Raw genomic sequence first — 20,893 nt, forward strand, 5'->3', positions numbered from 1 at the left:
GCCTGTATATCCTGTCTGAGAGGTTGTCACAGCCCCGCCCCATCTATTACTACTGACAACCAGACTGTATATCATGTCTGAGAAGTAGTCACAGCCCCGCCCCATCAATCACTGCTGACAACCAGCCTGTATATCCTGGCTGAAAGGTAGTCACAGCCCCACCCGCATCTATTACCGCTGACAACCAGCCTCTATATCTTGTCTGAGAGGTAGTCATAGCCCTGCCCCATATATTACTTCTAACAACTGGCCTGTATGTCCTGTCTGAGAGCTAGTCACAGCCCCGCCCCATCTATTACTGCTGACAACCAGCCTGTATATCATGTCTGAGAGGTAGTCACAGCCTCACCCCCATCTATTACTGCTGACAACTAGCCTGTATATCCTGTCTGATAGGTAGTCACAGCCCCACCCGCATCTATTACTGCCGACAACCAGCCTCTATATCTTGTCTGAGAGGTAGTCACAGCCCCGCCCCCATCTATTACTGCTGACAACTAGCCTGTATGTCCTCTCTGATAAGTAGTCACAGCCCCACCCACATCTATTACTGCCGACAACCAGCCTCTATATCTTGTCTGAGAGGTAGTCATAGCCCCGCCCAATGTATTATTTCTGACAACCAGCCTGTATATCATGTCTGAGAGGTAGTCACAGCCACATCCCCATCTATTACTGCTGACAACCAGCCTGTATATTCTGTCTGAGAGGTAGTCACAACCCCACCCCCATCTATTACTGCTGACAGCAAGTCTGTATATCCTGTCTGAGAGGTAGTCACAGCCCCGCCCCCATCTATTACTGCTGACAACCAGCCTGTATATCCTGTCTGAGAGGTAGTCCAAGCCTCCTCCCAACCCATTACTGTCACAGACCCGCTCCCTGCATTAGAGGTGCCCCTAGGTGGCCGCTGTACCTGCACAGGCATGGCCCACAGATTGGGGCACAGGAAGAGGAACCACATCAGCTGGTTGGTTTCGATGGCGACCAGGTTGTTGATCTGGCCCAGCGTCATCTCACCCATGGACATGTTGGAGGTGGAGAGCTTCAGGATCTTGTTGTAGATCATTGCCTGGAGGAAAAGGAAAGTGTCAGTATCTCATCAGCCGCCATCTACAGAGGCCTACAGGCTGGTGGAGTGGGCAATATGCACCAGGAGAGCTCCCCGGAGGTTGATCCCGGTCTCTATGGCCACATAGTAGGATGCCTGCAGGAACGTCCGCTGGAGAATCAGCGCCAGAAATAAGAGGACGGCCAAGACAAAGTTATTATCCAGGAACTCCTTAGAGGACAGGAAGCAGACACTGACGAATGGGCTGCTGGGCAGGTCCTAGGGGTAAAAAACAAGGGGCATATAATTATTACAGCAGTGATAGTCACCATCATGTCAGAAGCCTCACCCCTTGTGTCATCAGCAGGGAAGGATTCTCTCCAGTAAGAGCAGTGACACTTCAAGACTCATGAACAGGCCTCACCCCACAGGATGGACATGTCCCACCCCACATGACAGACAGGCCTCGCCCCACAGGACGGACAGCCTTGCCCCATAGGACAGACAGATGGCCTTGCCAAATAGAACAGGCAGGTGTTGCTATACAGTACAGACAGGCCTCGTCCCACAGGACGGATGGATGGCCTTGCCCCACAAGACAGACAGTTGGGCCTCACCCCACAGGACAAACAGGCAGGCCTCGCCCCACAGGACAGACAGGCAGGCCTTGCCCCACAAGAAGGATGAATGGCCTCGCCAGGTAGGAAAGACAGGTTTCGCCCCACACGTCGGACGGATGGCCCCGCCCCACAGGACGGACGGATGGCCCCACCGCATAGGAGGAACAGATGGCCTCACCCCACAGGACGAACGGATGGCCTTGCCGCACAGGACAGGCAGGTGTTGCTGCACTGGACAGGCAGGCCTCGCCCCAGAGGACGGACATGCCTCACCCCAAAGGACAGACAGGCCTCACAACACAGGACGGATGGCCTGGCCCCAAAGGACAGACATGTCGCACCCCAGAGGACAGACAGGCCTCACACCACAGGACAGACAGGTTATGCCCCACAGGACAGCTAGGCCACGCCCCACAGGATGGTCATGCCTCGCCCCACAGGATAGATGGCCTTGCCCCACAGAACGGACGTCCTTACCCCAAAGGATGGACAGACAGCCTCGTCATAGAAAAGACAGGTCTTGCGCCACAGGACAGACAGGCCTCGCCCCACAGGATGGACGGACAGCCTTGCCCCATAGGACAGACAGATGGCCTTGCCCCATAGGACAGGCAGGTGTTGCCATACAGGACAGACAGGCCTCGTTCCACAAGACGGACGGATGGCCTCGCCCCACAAGACAGACAGGCCTCACAACACAGGAAGCAGGGACAGCCTAGCCCCACAGGACAGACTGGTCACACCCCACAGAACAGACAGGCCTCACTCCACAGAATCAGGGACAGGCCACACCCCACAAGACAGACAGATGGCCTCGCCCCACAGAATGGACAGATAGCCTCACCTGTTCTGTTTTGGTTTCATTCGTGGCTCCGAGATGCTGAACGATCCCTGAGATGCAGAGAGGACCGGCGAACCCCAGAAGATCAGCCAAATACCGGAAGGTGCTGCTCAGCAGGATCGGACGCCCAAACGCCTTATAGATGGCGAACCAGATGGACGGAGTCTTGTGGGGCTGATCCATCACCTTCTTCTGTACAGGACACAAGATGTAAGATGTCATCCACAAGTACAACCCCCATCCTCTAATATCATTGAGACACGACAGGATTAGATACACCAGACAGTATCACAGAGCAGGATTAGATACACAGCTCAGCGGACAGTATCATGCACTACTACACCCCCCATCAGATACATGTGTTATATTTAGCACATTCCTAGAGGACCCTGTTGGGTGTTATGGTTGTTGTGCCCCATGATGCCCTCTTGTCCGTGTGCCCTGGGTGATGTGTTGTGCCCCGTGACACTCTTGCCCGTGTGCCCTGGGTGATGTATTTAGTCCTATGACGCTTTTTTGGTCGTGTGCCCTTGGTGATGTTTTGCGCTGTGACGCGCTTTTATCCGTGTGCCCTTCGTGATGTGTTGCAACCCGTGATGCCCTGTTGTCCGTGTGTCCTGAGTGATGTGTTGTGCCCAATGACGCACTTTTGTCCATGTGTCCTGAGCGATGTGTTACGTCTCGTGACGCCATGTTATCCATGTGCCCTGGGTGAGGAGTTGTGCTCTATGACGCGTTTTTGTCCATGTGCCCTAAGTGAAGATGACGTCCCGAAAGCAGCAGCGTAGACTCTACAATCAGATTGGCATCGGTCCAGGCACTTGTTTAAACCACGGCTCAAAACAGCGTCTCACCTCACGATGGAAAAATGCAACGAGTGCCAGATATCTGAACATGACAGGCGATAACATTATTAACCCTGCACACTCCAATTGCCCGCCAATAGCAGCACCACCCAGGGGCCGAAATAGGAATCACATCTACCTGCACAAGACAGCAGTGGGAGAAACCAGCCAGGCAGCGCAGTCTACACCGCTGGCGCCACATCTACCTACGGGGCCCCAGAAATTTATGGGTTAATCCTCATGTAGTAATAAAACGTCTGCTGCTTTCTAACAGACTTTTGTGTTTCTGTTCTTCACTAGATCTCTGCTTGCTGTCAGTAAATGGGAGCATTCTGCTTCCATCCAGCTATTTTCCAATGTATCAGTCTGGAGCCCGGAGGATTTCTCTGCACTGGATACATTGTAACAAGCTCCCCCATGTCTGTATATGTGCTGCAGTAGTGAGCGCCACCGGCTATCTCACCTTCTGCTCGTCATACGCGTCTTTCAGGCTGACGTAGTTGGTGAGCGCTCTCATGGCGATGGGTAATTTGCCGATGGTTCTCAGCTCAACGGGCCGCTTGTGTGCAGTGATGATGAGCGGGTTCATCCACCAGTATGTCGCTTTGGACAGTAAGTTGACGAACGGCTGCAGGAAGCGAACTCCCAGGTCCTGGAGATCTTCGGGGGGCTTCACTTTCTGGGGGCTCATGAAGAACACGTATCTCTGGAAGTAGAGGGTGGGACAACATCAGAAGAGCAGCTGAGAGCAGGAGGAGGTAGATAAAGCAATGACGTACCCGCACCCGAATGACGTTGATCTCCACCGCCATGAGTAAACCGTAAAGAACCACCATGGCCCCCGTGATGCAGAAACGCAGCTGGTGAACGCCGATGCCGTTCTCACAATATTTCACCAGCTTGATGGTTTTGGAGATAAAAGCCAAAACCCAATAGAGGAAGAGCGCTGTCAGGGAACACAAGGGGTAACATTCACATGACAGTCCACAACTGCACAGATCGAGGCCGGTTGGGGACAGCACTGCTCTCACCCCAACTACAATGAACTGTTCTTACACCCAATTGCGCTGCACTCTTCTCACACCCAACTGCGCTGCACTCTCCTCACACCCAGCTGCGCTGCACTCTCCTTACGCCCAAATGGGCTGCACACTCCTCTAACCCAAATGGGCTGCGCTCTCTTTACATTCAACTGCGCTGCGCTCTCTTTATACTCAACTGCGCTCTCTTTACACTCAACTGTGCTGTGCTCTCTTTACACTCAACTGCGCTGCGCTCTCTTTACACTCAACTGAGCTGCGCTCTCTTTACACTCAACTGAGCTGCGCTCTCTTTACACTCAACTGCGCTGTGCTCTCTTTACACTCAACTGAGCTGTGCTCTCTTTACACTCAACTGAGCTGCTCTCTCTTTAGACTCAACTGAGCTGCGCTCTCTTTACACTCAACTGCGCTGCGCTCTCTTCACACTGATCAGTGCTACACTCGTCTCACATTCAACTGCACTGCACTTTTCCAATACTGAACTACATTGATCATCACTAGGATTTCCCTCTACACTGACCCTTGCAGTCTTCTGTCTCTACATTGACCCTCTCCAAACACCCTAGCTGTCCTCTATCTCTCTCTTCATTTACCCCCGCTGCCCTCTTTCTGTCTCTACATTGCCCCTCGCTGCCCTCTCTTTTGAAATTGACCCTCAAAGGCCCTTTTCTTCATTTACCCCTGCTGCCCTTCCTCTCTACATTGACTCTCACTACCGTCTCTCACTCTCTCAACATTGACCCTCGCTGCCATCTCTTTCTCTACATTGACTCTCGCTGCCCTTTCTCTTCTTCTACATTGAGGCCTTGGTACCCTCTCTCTTTACATTGACTCTCGCTGCCCTCACTCTTTGTATATTGAGCCTCACTGCTCTCTTACTTTCTCTTTCTCTACATTGACTCTTGCTGTCCCACCTCTCTCTCTTTATTGATTCTCGCTGCCCTCTCTCTATATATATATGGACCCTTGCTGCCCTCTCTTTCTCTATATTGACTGCCCTCTCTCTCTACATTGAATCTCAATGTCTGCTCTCTCTACATTGACCCTTGCTGCCCTTTCTCGTTTTCTACATTGACCCTTGCTGCCCTTTCTCATTTTCTACATTGAGGCTCGGTACCCTCTCTCTCTACATTGACTCTCGCAACCCTCTCTCTTTTTACATTGACTCTCACTGCCCTTTCTCTCTCTACATTGACCATCACTGCCCTCTCTCTTTCTACTTTGACTCTCGCTGCCCTCTCTCTCTATACATTGACTCCTGCTTCCCTCTCTCTCTATACATTGACTTTCGCTGCCCTTTCTCTCTCTACATTGCCCGTCACTGCCCTCTCTCTTTCAACATTGACCCTTGCTGCCCTACCTCTCTAAATTGACCCTTGCTGACCTTTCTCTCTTTCTACATTGAGGCTTGGTACCCTCTCTCTCCACATCCTGCTGCCCTTTCTCTCTATACACTGACTCTCGCTGCCCTCTCTCTCTATACATTGACTCTTGCTGCCCTCTCTCTCTCTCTACATTGACCCTTGCTGCCCTTTCTCTTTCTACATTGAGCCTTGTTGCTCTCTTTACATTGACTCTTGCAGCCCTCTCTCTCTACATTGACTGCCTGCTCTCTTTCTACATTGAATCTCACTGCCTTCTCTCTCTACAATGACTCTCGCTGCCCTCTCGCTCTCTACATTGACTCCCATTGCCTTCTCTCTACATTTCTACATTGACTTTTACTGCCCTCTCTGCCTTTATACTTTGACCCTCACTGACCCCTCTCTCTATATATTAACTCTCACTGCCCTCTCTCTCTAATTGACTCTCACTGCCCTTTCTCTCTCTACATTGACCCTTGCTGCCCTTTCTCTTTCTACATTGAACATTGTTGCTCTCTTTACATTGACTCTTGCAGCCCTCTCTCTCTACATTGACTGCCTACTCTCTCTTTACTATTGACCCTCGCTGTCCTCTCTTTACTATTGACTCTCGCTGCCCCCTCTCTACATTGACCCTTGCTGCCCTCTCTCTTTCTACATTGAGTTTTGCTGCTCTCTCTCTTTACATTGACTCTCGCTGCCCCCTCTCTCTCTTTCTACATTGACTATCACTGCCCCCTCTCTATCTACATTGACTCTCGCTGCCCGCTCTCTCTCTACATTGACTCTCGCTGCCCCCTCTTTCTCTCTCTACATTGACTCTCGCTGCCCCCCTCTCTCTCTCTACATTGACTCTTGCTGCCCCCCTCTCTCTCTCTACATTTACTCTTGCTGCCCCCTCTCTCTCTCTACATTGACTCTCGCTGCCCCTTCTCTCTTTCTACATTGACCCTAGCTGCCCCCTCTCTCTCTTTCTACATTGACCCTAGCTGCCCTCTCTCTGTGAGCTCTACATGGTTTTGTGTGGCTCTCTCACCTAGTAACAGTTTTGGGAAGTTTGATGTCTCGATGTTGTGGTAGTAGATAATGGACGTGGTCGCTGCAATGAACCCCACGATGGCTGGCATGAAGAGGTGGAGGTGCCGCGATGTCATCTTCCTGCACACAACACATCAATGAAGATAGCTGAGCTGGGTTATAGATACCATAAACTACACGACTGCAGCTCTGAATGTTCAATAAGTAAAAAATGTTCAGCAGCATATATTACAAACAAACAATAGGTGAGGAGATAATCCAAGTTGTCTGCACGCTATACAAAGGCTCTGGTTTTGGCCAAAAAACCTTCAGGATATTCATCAAATAAAGATGAGTATACCAGCAAAGAGATGCAAAAATTAAGACTGCAGCTCTGGATTTTATTGGAGTATAAGAGATGATACAACAGCAGAGTTGTGACTGCAGCTCTGGGTGTGACTTGAGGATAAGACATAATCTAATAGCAGAATTGTGACGGCAGCTCTAGTGGTGACTGGAGTATAAAACATGATACAAGAGCATCTTTATGGCTGCAGCTTTAGATGTGACTGGAGTAAAGTTCTTGCAGTAGACATAGTTCTGCCCTCTGATGATTGCTGCTGTTTCAGGACCCTTCAGTGTGCATATAGCTGTTGTGGACTCACGCGTCTGACACGATGCCCTCTGCGATCTCGCACACATGGACAAACAGCAGCACGAAGGTCAGGATCCAGCGCAGGTTGTGTCCCGGGAAGTGCAGCCAAGTGTTGTGATGGATCTGGACTTTGGAGCTTTGACTCCCCCATCCTACAAACAATATAGAAATGTCAAATATGCGCCAGATCCAACCAGTTACATGACCCCCACACAGCAAGCCGGCAGGCGATGCAGACTGTGGGGGTCCTCCAACTACATTTACCATGAAAGCTTCTCCACTATCTTTCATAGTTCTCCAAAAACATGTATGTATACATCATTCCATGTAACAGGATACAGCCTACATGTATGTATACATCATTCCATGTAACAGGATGCAGCCTACATGTATGTATACATCATTCCATGTAACAGGATGCAGCCTACATGTATGTATACATCATCCCATGTAACCGAGTGCAGCCCATATGTATATATATATATATATATACCCCAGGTAACCGCATGCAGCCTACATGTATGTAAACATCATCCCAGGCAACCAGGTGCAACCTACATGTATGTATACATCATCGCAGGCAACAAAGTACAGCCTGCATGTATGGATACATCATCCCATGTAACCAGGTGCAGCCTACATGTTTGTATGCATCATCCCATGTAACCGGGTGCAGCCTACAGGTATGTATACATCATCCCAGGCAACAAAGTACAGCTTACATGTATGTATACATATTCCTATGTAACCAGATGCAGCCTAAATGTATGTAAACATCTCCCAGGTAACCAGGTCCAGCCTACATGTATTAACGAGTCGTATACATACCCCAGGTGACCAGGTCCAGCCTACATGTATGTATACATCCCCAGGTAAACGGGTGCAGCATACATGTATGTATACATCACACAGGTAACCGGGTGCAGCCTACATGTATGTATACATCGCCCAGCTAACCGGGTGCAGATTACATGTATGTATACATCCCCCAGATAACCGGGTGCAGCCTACATGTATGTATACATCCCCTAGGTAACCGGGTGCTGATTACATATAGGTATACATCACCCGAGTAACCAGGTGCAGCCTACATGTATGTATATATCCGACAGGAAACCGCGCGCAGCTTACATGTATGTATACATCCAACAGGTACCTGGGAGCAGCCTAGATGTATGTATACATGCCCCAGGTAACCGGGTGCAGCCTAAATGTATGTATGGATCCCTCGGGTAACCGCGTGCAGCCTACATGTATGTATACATCCCACAGGTAACCCGGTGCAGCATACATGTATGTATAGCTCCCACAGGTAACTGAGTGCAGCATTCAAGTATGTATACATCCCCCAGGTAACCGGGTGCAGCCTACATGTATGTATACACTCCCCAAATAACCAGGTGCAGCCTACATGTATGCCTACATCCCACAGGTAACTGGGTGCAGCATACATATATGTATAGGTCTCACAGGTAACTGGGTGCAGCATACATGTATGCATCCATCCCCCAGGTAACCGGGTGCAGCCTACATGTATGTATACATCCCACAGGTAACCAGGTGCAGCCTACATGTATGTATACATCCCACAGGTAACCGGATGCAGATTGCATGTATGTATACATCCGCCAGGTAACCAGATCCAGCCTACATGTATGTAAACATCCCCCAGGTAACCGCGTGCAGCCTACATGTATGTATACATCCCACAGGTAACCCGGTGCAGCATACATACATGTATAGGTCCCACAGGTAACTGAGTGCAGCATACAAGTATGTATACATCCCCCAGGTAACCGGGTGCAGCCTACATGTATGTATACACCCTCCAGATAACCGGGTGCAGCCTACATGTATGTATACACCCTCCAGATAACCGGGTGCAGCCTACATTTATGCATACATCACACAGGTAACTGGGTGCAGCATACATGTATGTATACATCCCACTGGTAACCGGGTGCAGCCTACATGTATGTATACATCCCACAGGTAACCAGGTGCAGCCTACATGTATGTATACATCCCACAGGTAACCGGATGCAGATTGCATGTATGTATACATCCACCAGGTAACCGGATCCAGCCTACATGTATGTATACATCCTCCAGGTAACCGGGTGCAGCCTACATGCATGTATACATCCTCCAGGTAACCGCGTGCAGCATACACGTATCTATACATCCCCCAGGTAACCGGGTGCAGATTACATGTATGTATACATCCTACAGGTAACTGGGTGCAGCCTACATGTATGTATACATCCTCCAGGTAAGCGGATGCAGATTGCATGTATGTATACATCCTACAGGTAACCCGGTCCTGCCTACATGTATGTATACATCCTCCAGGTAACCGGGTGCAGCCTACATGCATGTATACATCCTCCAGGTAACTGCGTGCAGCCTACATGTATGTATACATCCCACAGGTAACTGGGTGCAGCATACATGTATGTACACACTCCCCAAATAACCGGGTGCAGCATACATGTATGCATCCATCCCCCAGGTAACCGGGTGCAGCCTACATGTATGTATACATCCCACAGGTAACCAGGTGCAGCCTACATGTATGTATACATCCCACAGGTAACCGGATGCAGATTGCATGTATGTATACATCCGCCAGGTAACCGGATCCAGCCTACATGTATGTAAACATCCCCCAGGTAACCGCGTGCAGCCTACATGTATGTATACATCCCACAGGTAACCCGGTGCAGCTTACATGTATGTATAGGTCCCACAGGTAACTGGGTGCAGCATACATATATGTATAGGTCCCACAGGTAACTGAGTGCAGCATACAAGTATGTATACATCCCCCAGGTAACCGGGTGCAGCCTACATGTATGTATACACCCTCCAGATAACCGGTTGCAGCCTACATTTATGCATACATCCCACAGGTAACTGGGAGCAGCATACATGTATGTATACATCCCACTGGTAACTGGGTGCATCCTACATGTATGTATACATCCCACAGGTAACCAGGTGCAGCCTACATGTATGTATTCATCCCACAGGTAACTGGATGCAGCCTACATGTATGTATACATCCGCCAGGTAACCGGATCCAGCCTACATGTATGTAAACATCCCCCAGGTAACCGGGTGCAGCATACATGTATCTATACATCCCCCAGGTAACCGGGTGCAGATTACATGTATGTATATATTCTCCGGGTAACCGCGTGCAGCCTACATGTATGTATACATCCTACAGGTAACCGGGTGCAGCCTACATGTATGTATACATCCTCCAGGTAACCGGATGCAGATTGCATGTATGTATACATCCTACAGGTAACCGGGTCCTGCCTACATGTATGCATACATCCTCCAGGTAACCGGGTGCAGCCTACATGCATGTATACATCCCCCAGGTAACCGCGTGCAGCCTACATGCATGTATACATCCCCCAGGTAACCGCGTGCAGCCTACATGTATGTATACATCCCACAGGTAACTGGGTGTAGCATACATGTATGTATACATCCCACAGGTAACTGGGTGCAGCCTACATGTATGTATACATCCCACAGGTAACCAGGTGCAGCCTACATATATGTATACATCCCAGAGGTAACCGGATACAGATTGCATGTATGTATACATCCGCCAGGTAACCGGATCCAGCCTACATGTATGTATACATCCCCCAGGTAACCGGGTGCAGCATACATGTATGTAAACATCCCCTAGGTAACCGGGTGCAGCCTACATGTATCTATACATCCCCCCGGTAACCGGGTGCAGATTACATGTATGTATACATTCTCCGGGTAACCGCGTGCAGCCTACATGTATGTATACATCCTACAGGTAACCGGATCCAGCCTACATGTATCTATACATCCCCCCGGTAACCGGGTGCAGATTACATGTATGTATACATTCTCCGGGTAACCGCGTGCAGCCTACATGTATGTATACATCCTACAGGTAACCGAGAGCAGCCTACATGTATGTATACATCCTCCAGGTAACCGGATGCAGATTGCATGTATGTATACATCCTCCAGGTAACCGGGTCCTGCCTACATGTATGTATACATCCTCCAGGTAACCGGGTGCAGCCTACATGCATGTATACATCCCACAGGTAACGCGGTGCAGCATACATGTATGTATAGGTCTCACAGGTAACTGGGTGCAGCATACATGTATGTATCCATCCCCCAGGTAACTGGGTGTAGCATACAAGTATGTATACATCCCCCAGGTAACCGGGTGCAGCCTACATGTATGTATACACTCCCCAAATAACCGGGTGCAGCCTACATGTATGCATACATCCCACAGGTAACTGGGTGCAGCATACATATATGTATAGGTCTCACAGGTAACTGGGTGCAGCATACATGTATGTATCCATCCCCCAGGTAACTGGGTGTAGCATACAAGTATGTATACATCCCCCAGGTCACCAGGTGCAGCCTACATGTATGTATACATCCCACAGGTCACCGCGTGCAGCCTTCATGTATGCATACATCCCACAGGTAACTGGGTGCAGCTTACATGTATGTATACATCCCACAGGTAACCGGATGCAGATTGCATGTATGAATACATCCACTAGGTAACTGGATCAAGGCTAGATGTATGTAAACATCCCCCAGGTAACCGGGTGCAGCATACATGTATGTATACATCACACAGGTAACCGGGTGCAGCCTACATGTATGTATAGATCGGCCCAGGTAACAGGGTGCAGATTACATGTATGTATACATCCCCCAGATAACCGGGTGCAGCCTACATGTATGCATACGTCCCCCAGGTAACCGGGTGCAGCCTACATGTATGCATACATCCCCCAGGTAACCGGGTGCTGATTACATATATGTATATATCACCGGGGTAAAAAGTTGCAGCCTACATGTATGTATACATCCGACAGGAAACCGCATGCAGCCTACATGTATGTAAACATCCCACAGGTACCTGGGTGCAGCCTAGATGTATGTATACATGCCCCAGGTAACCGGGTGCAGCCTACATGTATGTATACATCCCCCAGGTAACTGGGTGCAGCATACATGTATGTATACATCACACAGGTAACTGGGTGCAGCCTACATGTATGTATACACCCCCCAGATAACCGGGTGCAGCCTACATTTATGCATACATCCCACAGGTAACTGGGTGCAGCGTACATGTATGTATACATCCCACAGGTAACCGGGTGCAGCCTACATGTATGTATACATCACACAGGTAACCAGGTGCAGCCTACATGTATGTATACATCCCACAGGTAACCGGATGCAGATTGCATGTATGTATACATCCGCCAGGTAACCGGATCCAGCCTACATGTATGTATACATCCCCCAGGTAACCGGGTGCAGCATACATGTATGTAAACATCCCCCTGGTAACCGGGTGCAGCATACATGTATCTATACATCCCCCAGGTAACCGGGTGCAGATTACATGTATGTATACATTCTCCGGGTAACCGCGTGCAGCCTATATGTATGTATACATCCTACAGGTAACCGGGTGCAGCCTACATGTATGTATACATCCTACAGGTAACCGGATGCAGATTGCATGTATGTATACATCCTACAGGTAACCGGGTCCTGCCTACATGTATGTATACATCCTCCAGGTAACCGCGTGCAGCCTACATGCATGTATACATCCCCCAGGTAACCGCGTGCAGCCTACATGTATGTATACATCCCACAGGTAACTGGGTGCAGCATACATGTATGTATACATCCCACTGGTAACTGGGTGCATCCTACATGTATGTATACATCCCACAGGTAACCGGGTGCAGCCTACATGTATGTATACATCCCACAGGTAACCAGGTGCAGCTTATATGTATTTATACATCACACAGGTAACCGGATGCAGATTGCATGTATGTATACATCCGCCAGGTAACCGGATCCAGCCTACATGTATGTATACATCCCCCAGGTAACCAGGTGCAGCATACATGTATGTAAACATCCCCCAGGTAACCGGGTGCAGCATACATGTATCTATACATTCCCCAGGTAACCGGGTGCAGATTACATGTATGTATACATTCTCCGGGTAACCGCGTGCAGCCTACATGTATGTATACATCCTACAGGTAACCGGGTGCAGCCTACATGTATGTATACATCCTCCAGGTAACCGGATGCAGATTGCATGTATGTATACATCCTCCAGGTAACCGGGTCCTGCCTACATGTATGTATACATCCTCCAGGTAACCGGGTGCAGCCTACATGCATGTATACATCCCCCAGGTAACCGCGTGCAGCCTACATGTATGTATACATCCCACAGGTAACGCGGTGCAGCATACATGTATGTATACATCCCCCAGGTAACCGGGTGCAGCATACATGTATGTATACACCCCCCAGGTAACCAGGTGAAGCCTAAATGTATGTATACAACCCTCGGGTAACCGCGTGCAGCCTACATATATGTATACATCCCACAGGTAACGCGGTGCAGCATACATGTATGTATACATCCCCCAGGTAACCGGGTGCAGCATACATGTATGTATACACCCCCCAGGTAACCAGGTGAAGCCTAAATGTATGTATACAACCCTCGGGTAACCGCGTGCAGCCTACATATATGTATACATGCCACAGGTAACCCGGTGCAGCATACATGTATGTATCCATCCCCCAGGTAACTGGGTGTAGCATACAAGTATGTATACATCCCCCAGGTCACCAGGTGCAGCCTACATGTATGTATACATCCCCCAGGTCACCGCGTGCAGCCTTCATGTATGCATACATCCCACAGGTAACTGGGTGCAGCTTACATGTATGTATACATCCCACAGGTAACCAGATGCAGATTGCATGTATGAATATATCCACTAGGTAACTGGATCCAGGCTAGATGTATGTATACATCCCCCAGGTAACCGGGTGCAGCATACATGTATGTATACATCACACAGGTAACCGGGTGCAGATTACACGTATGTATACATCACACAGGTAACCGGGTGCAGATTACATGTATGTATACATTCTCCGGGTAACCGCGTGCAGCCTACATGTATGTATACATCCTACAGGTAAGCGGATGCAGATTGCAGGTATGTATACATCCTACAGGTAACTGGGTCCTGCCTACATGTATGTATACATCCTCCAGGTAACCGGGTGCAGCCTACATGCATGTATACATCCCCCAGGTAACCGCGTGCAGCCTACATGTATGTATACATCCCACAGGTAACCCGGTGCAGCATACATGTATGTATACATCCCCAGGTAACCGGGTGCAGCATACATGTATGTATACATCACACAGGTAACCGGGTGCAGCCTATATATGTATGTATACATCCCACAGGTAACCGGATGCAGATTGCATGTATGTATACATCCGCCAGGTAACCAGATCCAGCCTACATGTATGTATACATCCCCCAGGTAACCGCGTGCAGCCTACATGTATGTATACATCCCACAGGTAACCGGGTGCAGCCTACATGTATGTATACATCCCACAGGTAACCGGATGCAGATTGCATGTATGTATACATCCGCCAGGTAACCGGATCCAGCCTACATGTATGTATACATCCCCCAGGTAACCGGGTGCAGCCTACATGCATGTATACATCCCCCAGGTAACCGCGTGCAGCCTACATGTATGTATACATCCCACAGGTAACCCAGTGCAGCATACATGTATGTATACATCCCCCAGGTAACCGAGTGCAGCATACATATATGTATACATCACACAGGTAACCGGGTGCAGCCTATATGTATGTATACATCCCTCAGGTAACCGGATGCAGATTGCATGTATGTATACATCCGCCAGGTAACCAGATCCAGCCTACATGTATGTATACATCCCCCAGGTAACCGCGTGCAGCCTACATGTATGTATACATCCTACAGGTAACCGGGTGCAGCCTACATGTATGTATACATCCCACAGGTAACCGGGTGCAGCCTACATGTATGTATACATCCCACAGGTAACCGGATGCAGCCTACATGTCCGTATGCATCCTACAGGTAACCGGGTGCAGCCTACATGTATGTATACATCCCACAGGTAACCGGGTGCAGCATACATGTATGTATACATCACGCAGGTAACCGAGTGCAGATTACATGTATGTATACATTCCCCGGGTAACCGCGTGCAGCCTACATGTATGTATACATCCTACAGGTAACCGGGTGCAGCCTACATGCATGTATACATCACTCAGGTAACCGCGTGCAGCCTACATCTATGTATACATCCCACAGGTAACTGGGTGCAGCCTACATGTATGTATACATCCCCCAAGTAACCGGATGCAGATTACATGTATGTATACATCCCCCAGGTAACCATGGGATTCTGACCTCCAGCAGCAGATTCTGGACTCACCTATGAACAGAATTGGAAAAGTTATGAAGAGCAGGAAGACGTGAGGCACGAGGTTCAGGGCGTCCAGGAAGCAGATGTTGTTCAGCACGCCGTTATTCACATTGTAGGAGGTGTTGGTGTCATTACCGCAGAACGAGAGGCTCATTCTCCCTGAAACACGAAAAGCAGAGAATCACTGCAATCACAGTTGTGATGTCACTTCATGTCTCATACTCCAGTCACCTCCAGAGCTGCAGTCACTATTCTGCTGTAACATCCTCTCTAATCCTCCAGCCACATGCAGAGCTACAGTCACTATTCTTCTGTTACATGCTGTCTAATCTTCCAGCCACATGCAGAGCTGCAGTCACTATTCTGCTGTAACATCCTGTCTAATCCTCCAGTCACATCCAGAGCTGCAGTCACTATTCTGCTGTTACATCATGTCTTATCCTCCAGTCACCACCAGAGCTGCAGTCACTATTCTGCTGTAACATCCTATCTAATCCTCCAGTCACATCCAGAGCTACAGTCTCTATTCTGCTGTTACATCCTGTCTAATCCTCCAGCCACATCCAGAGCTGCAGTCACATTGCTGCTGCCACCAAATAGTCAGATTAGGCACTGGACTGTGGGCTCTGTACCTTTCTGGGTCCCTGTGACAACAGATAAGAATTACATTGATTTAATCTTGAAAAAAAATTACAAACTTTCTGAAATTGTTTTCAAAAAACAGAATAAAAGAATCAACTCAAAGAAACAGAAACACTAAATAAAAGACCTTGCACTCCAGTCCGGGGGTCAAACCGTTCCCTGACAGTATTTCATATCACAGGAGATTTCAAAGCTGATGAAATTGTGTCAGTATCGCCAGCAGAACCAGCATGGTCAAGATTGGCAACATACTATAGCTGGTAGTGCCAGCATCTTCAGCAGCGTCAGCATTGCTAACAGCAACAGCTTGGTCAACAGCGCCAGCAGCACCAGCATCATTAGCGGCGCCAGCATTGTCAGCATCGTCAGCAATTAAGGTTCCAAATGTTCTGGCAGCATTAAGAATTTCTAGGTGTTTTTGTGATCGCAAACGCTGTTGGTGAACAAACTTTTTCAAAGTTGAAACTGCTAAAAAATAGTCAGCGATCGGCAACGACACAACAACGACTGAACTCACCGCCATTATGGCAGCTTTATACGATGTATAAGAAACATTTCCAACACATATCCTAAAAATTCTTGCCAACAAAAAAATGTAGAAAAGTGTCGACTAGAGTGCAGCAGAGTTATGAATAGTAACAATGGGTCACTTGTTTAATAACATTAATAATTGTTACGGTTTGTTTGCGTCACAAAATCAGTTTCTTATAATTGCTGGTTGGTGAAATTACAGACGCTGTGTAAAATAATCTGCGAGGGGTCCTGAGATTCCTCCTGCCCAGCGGTCGCCACAGGGTTAATCCAGCATTGACTACTCCCACCCACTATAATGTAGTATCTTCTACACTTAGGGCTTAAACAGATTGGTGTGTTTTTGTCCCATTTTGCGGCTGAGAAAATACAGCCACAAAACAGGATGAAACAAAACCATTGATTTCAATGGTTTCAGTTGGACTATCAGGATACTCGCGCATTAATACTACGTGCAACAAAGATAGATCTGGACCTATCTTCCCGCTTTTTTAGTGCAGAGTTTGAATAGTCAAAGAAAGAAAACCCCATTTCATGTAGTAATACGCTTTGTAGCCGGGAGCATATAAGCGCAAGTGCCCATGTGTGTTTAAGCCATGTGTTTCTGCCTGAGGAAGGACCCCGAGAGGTCCAAAAGCTTGCTGTAACAGTATGTATTTTTGTTAGCCATTAAAGGCATCATATCTACAAGATTACTTGATTTCTCTTACTGAGAACAATCACATTTAGCCCTCATCCACAACTACTAGTGCAAACACTACAACTAGGGATAAGCGAGCATGCTTGGATAAAGAAATTACTCGAGTGAGCATCGCTCTTCTTGAGTAACTGCTTACTAGTCTGAGCAAGCTCGGAGGGGGGGGGGGGGGCGGGGCGGGGAGAGAGAGATCTCTCTCACTCTCCACCCTGCTCCCCCCTAGCGCCCACCCCCGCCGTCCCCCCAAGCCTGCTCGGACCAGTAAGCAGTTACTCGAGAAGAGCGATGCTCACTCAAGTAACTGCTTTATCCGAGCGTGCTCGCTCATCTCTAACTAAAACTTTCAGAAGCTGAACCGGCAGGAGATGTAAAGTTCTGATACCTGAGAGCTAACAGGAAGCCAAAAGAGCTATTACTGTTACTACAGCTATATTGAATCGCTCTACATACACACTCATTGTTAGTAACATCTCTCCCCTAACCAAACCTGGATACATCGCTTAAGACAACCTGGTTCCCCTCCGTAGTGTCCAGTTTCATCGTTCACAACAAAACTGCAAATGGCGGTGGGTAACAAAGGCTGTACATGTAATGGGGGCCACGAGACCAAATGTCCTTCAGCCAAGCACCTGGAAATGGTTCCGACAGACACCAGGGTGTAATGATGGTGCCCCCTGTGTCTGGATGGCAGACAACGAAACAGTTGATGTTGCTGGTGCTTGTTGGACGATCAAATGCTCCTCTCTACTGGTGGTCTGTAGGGGGCGTCTTGAACCTGGTCACCTTGTGTGCCCTCACACATTCGATGTCCCAACACCCCCTAACAGTCTGGTCATAATGGCCCAGTGGGGGACAATTCATCGATACGACCATCCAGCTTCTCACATCCCAATAATGCGCCCCTCTCAGACTCTGGTAACGGGGTGAAATCTCTGCGTCGTAGAGGCGTCTAGTGGCCAACAAGCTCTACAGAAGCGGAAGAAGAGGTCACTATATACGAGGAGCCTTAAAGAGTCTTTTACAGGCCAAGAGGGGAACCACTTATAGGGCCTCCGGTGACTAGACTGTTCATCTAATCACACCACCACTCTCATCATTTGTATATCTGCCTGAGATGGAACTGCATGCCGTATAGTGAGTGCAGCTCCGGAGTATAGTACAGGGTGTAACTCAGGATTAGTACAGGATAAGTCTGTACACAGTGACTCCACCAGCAGAATAGTGAGTGCAGCACTGGAGTATAATACAGGATGTAACTCAGGATCAGTACAGGATAAGTAATGTATGTACACAGTGACTCCACCAGCAGAATAGCGAGTACAGCTCTGGGGTATATTACAGGATGTAACTCGGGATCAGTACAGGATAAGAAAAGTTATGTTGATGAATCTGCTGTACTCTTAATATGGGAGACAAGAATGAATAAGCCATAATATGTGGTTTATGACATTACAGGTCTACAAGGCGCACAGTATGAACATCATGTTGTGTAGAGCACAGAGCTGCTGACAGGATCAGTCATCAGACATATGAGTGACGTCAGCAATGTGGAGAGTTCGATCAGAAGAACTGGACGGCATCAGCCAATAGTCTAATATCAGGCTCTCACCTCATCGTCATCATCATACGGTAAATGGTTGTGAAAAATAAACACATTTCATCAGACGGTGAATGAAGATAAATTGTGTAACACCAGTAACGTGCTGAACCAGTGCAAGAAACAAACTGCAGCAACGGTAACAGAACACGATGGGTATATAATATCACCAGCAGATCACATACAAACCCTCCTGTAGAATGCCTGTGCTATGTATTAAAGTATAAAGTATAACTAATATCAACTGTATAATCTAATGTGTAGATACAATGTATTCACTGCATATAACATGTTACACTACATAAAGCTCTATTTTACATGGAGATACAGTGTGTAGAATGTGTATGAGATGATACAATGTATGTACTGTATTTATAGGATGATATGATGTACACATGACTTATAAGGTGATAGATATTATGTATACAGCTCCATGTTGTACAGAGAAGCAATAGAATATTGCTATTGTAAGGAATAGGGGTGCCCAGTCCAGTCCTCAGGACCCCCAACAGGTCAGATTTTCTAGATTTCCTCAGACATTGCCACAGGTGTTCTTACTATAGGATATTCTGAAAACATGACCTATTGGGGGAGGGCAGGGTGCCCTGAGGACTGGAGCTCTGCACCTCTGGTATAGAATATATCTAAGGTGGTACAATGTATAGAATGTACCGTATATGAGATGACAGAGCATATACAGTACATATATGCAATGTATACAGCTTCATTTGTACACAGATAAAATGTATGAAATGCATATGTGATGATACAATGTATATAGTACATTTAAAATTATACAATGTATATAGCTTTATGTACACTGATACAATGTGTAGAATGTGTATAGGATGACACAATGTATACAGTACATATAAGATGATACAATGTGTAGAATATGTACAGTATGATACAATGTATACACTGACACAATGTATCACACTGTTTACACTTTTATCTTACTAGTAAATATCAGAGTCCAGTAGAGGACATCAGGGGGTTAATCTGCGCTGTGTAACTGTCTAGACTCTGATCCTTAGTGTAGAAATTCTGGATAATGTCCCCCCCCCCCCCCCCCCCCCCCCCGGCACTGACCCCTGGTAATACCCCAGCCTCTTACCTTATGGGGGCTCTGGGGGGCTGCAGGCAGGGCTGATCCGGCTCTGGGGGCTTCTACCACAAGGACGGCTCGGAGTATTTTTAGGCTGTGAGATCAGCTGCTGCCTCCTCTCCAGTTTCCTGCAGATCCCCCTCCAGACTCCACTTATTAGGAACTATGAGAGCAAACGGGAGCGTCAGCAGCTGATCTGGGGGTCCCGGTCACATGAAACATCTACTGTGTGGGGCTCCTAATCTGGGGGGCCTTGTTATGTGGGATCTGCTGGGTGGTGGTGCCTGATCTGGGGTCTCTGTCATCTGGGATCTTCTGGGTGGGGGCTCCTGATCTGAGGGTCCCTATCACATAGGTTGGGCAGAGCCCCTTATCTAGGGGTCCCTGTCACATGGCACATTTGTTGGGTGGGGCTCCTGATCTGGGGGACCCTGTCACATGGCCAATCTGTTGGGTGGGTGCTCCTGATCTGGGGTCCTTGTCACATAGTACA

At 48.3% G+C, this 20,893-nt stretch overlaps 1 protein-coding gene across 4 annotated transcripts in view; it reads right to left on the reverse strand.

Annotated features, from left to right (window-relative positions):
- The window catches only part of ABCC9 (ATP binding cassette subfamily C member 9), a 62,365-nt gene extending 41,802 nt beyond the window's left edge, over window positions 1-20,563 (reverse strand). For 3 of the 4 annotated variants that reach the window (XM_066590750.1, XM_066590753.1, XM_066590749.1), the window contains exons 1-9: window positions 20,410-20,563; window positions 15,835-15,984; window positions 7,447-7,588; window positions 6,801-6,922; window positions 4,137-4,303; window positions 3,821-4,063; window positions 2,516-2,704; window positions 1,154-1,330; window positions 917-1,072 (exon numbers count right to left, since the gene is read on the reverse strand). In XM_066590750.1, coding sequence (XP_066446847.1) covers window positions 917-1,072; window positions 1,154-1,330; window positions 2,516-2,704; window positions 3,821-4,063; window positions 4,137-4,303; window positions 6,801-6,922; window positions 7,447-7,588; window positions 15,835-15,979 — 1,341 coding nt within the window. In that variant the 5' untranslated portion in view covers window positions 15,980-15,984; window positions 20,410-20,563. The remainder of the gene's footprint in view (window positions 1-916; window positions 1,073-1,153; window positions 1,331-2,515; window positions 2,705-3,820; window positions 4,064-4,136; window positions 4,304-6,800; window positions 6,923-7,446; window positions 7,589-15,834; window positions 15,985-20,409) is intronic. The other variant, XM_066590751.1, reaches the window with a different exon arrangement.
- Between the last annotated feature and the right edge of the window lie 330 nt (window positions 20,564-20,893).

This window comes from Eleutherodactylus coqui, chromosome 2 (genome assembly GCF_035609145.1).
Source record: "Eleutherodactylus coqui strain aEleCoq1 chromosome 2, aEleCoq1.hap1, whole genome shotgun sequence".
Lineage (NCBI taxonomy): Eukaryota > Metazoa > Chordata > Amphibia > Anura > Eleutherodactylidae > Eleutherodactylus > Eleutherodactylus coqui.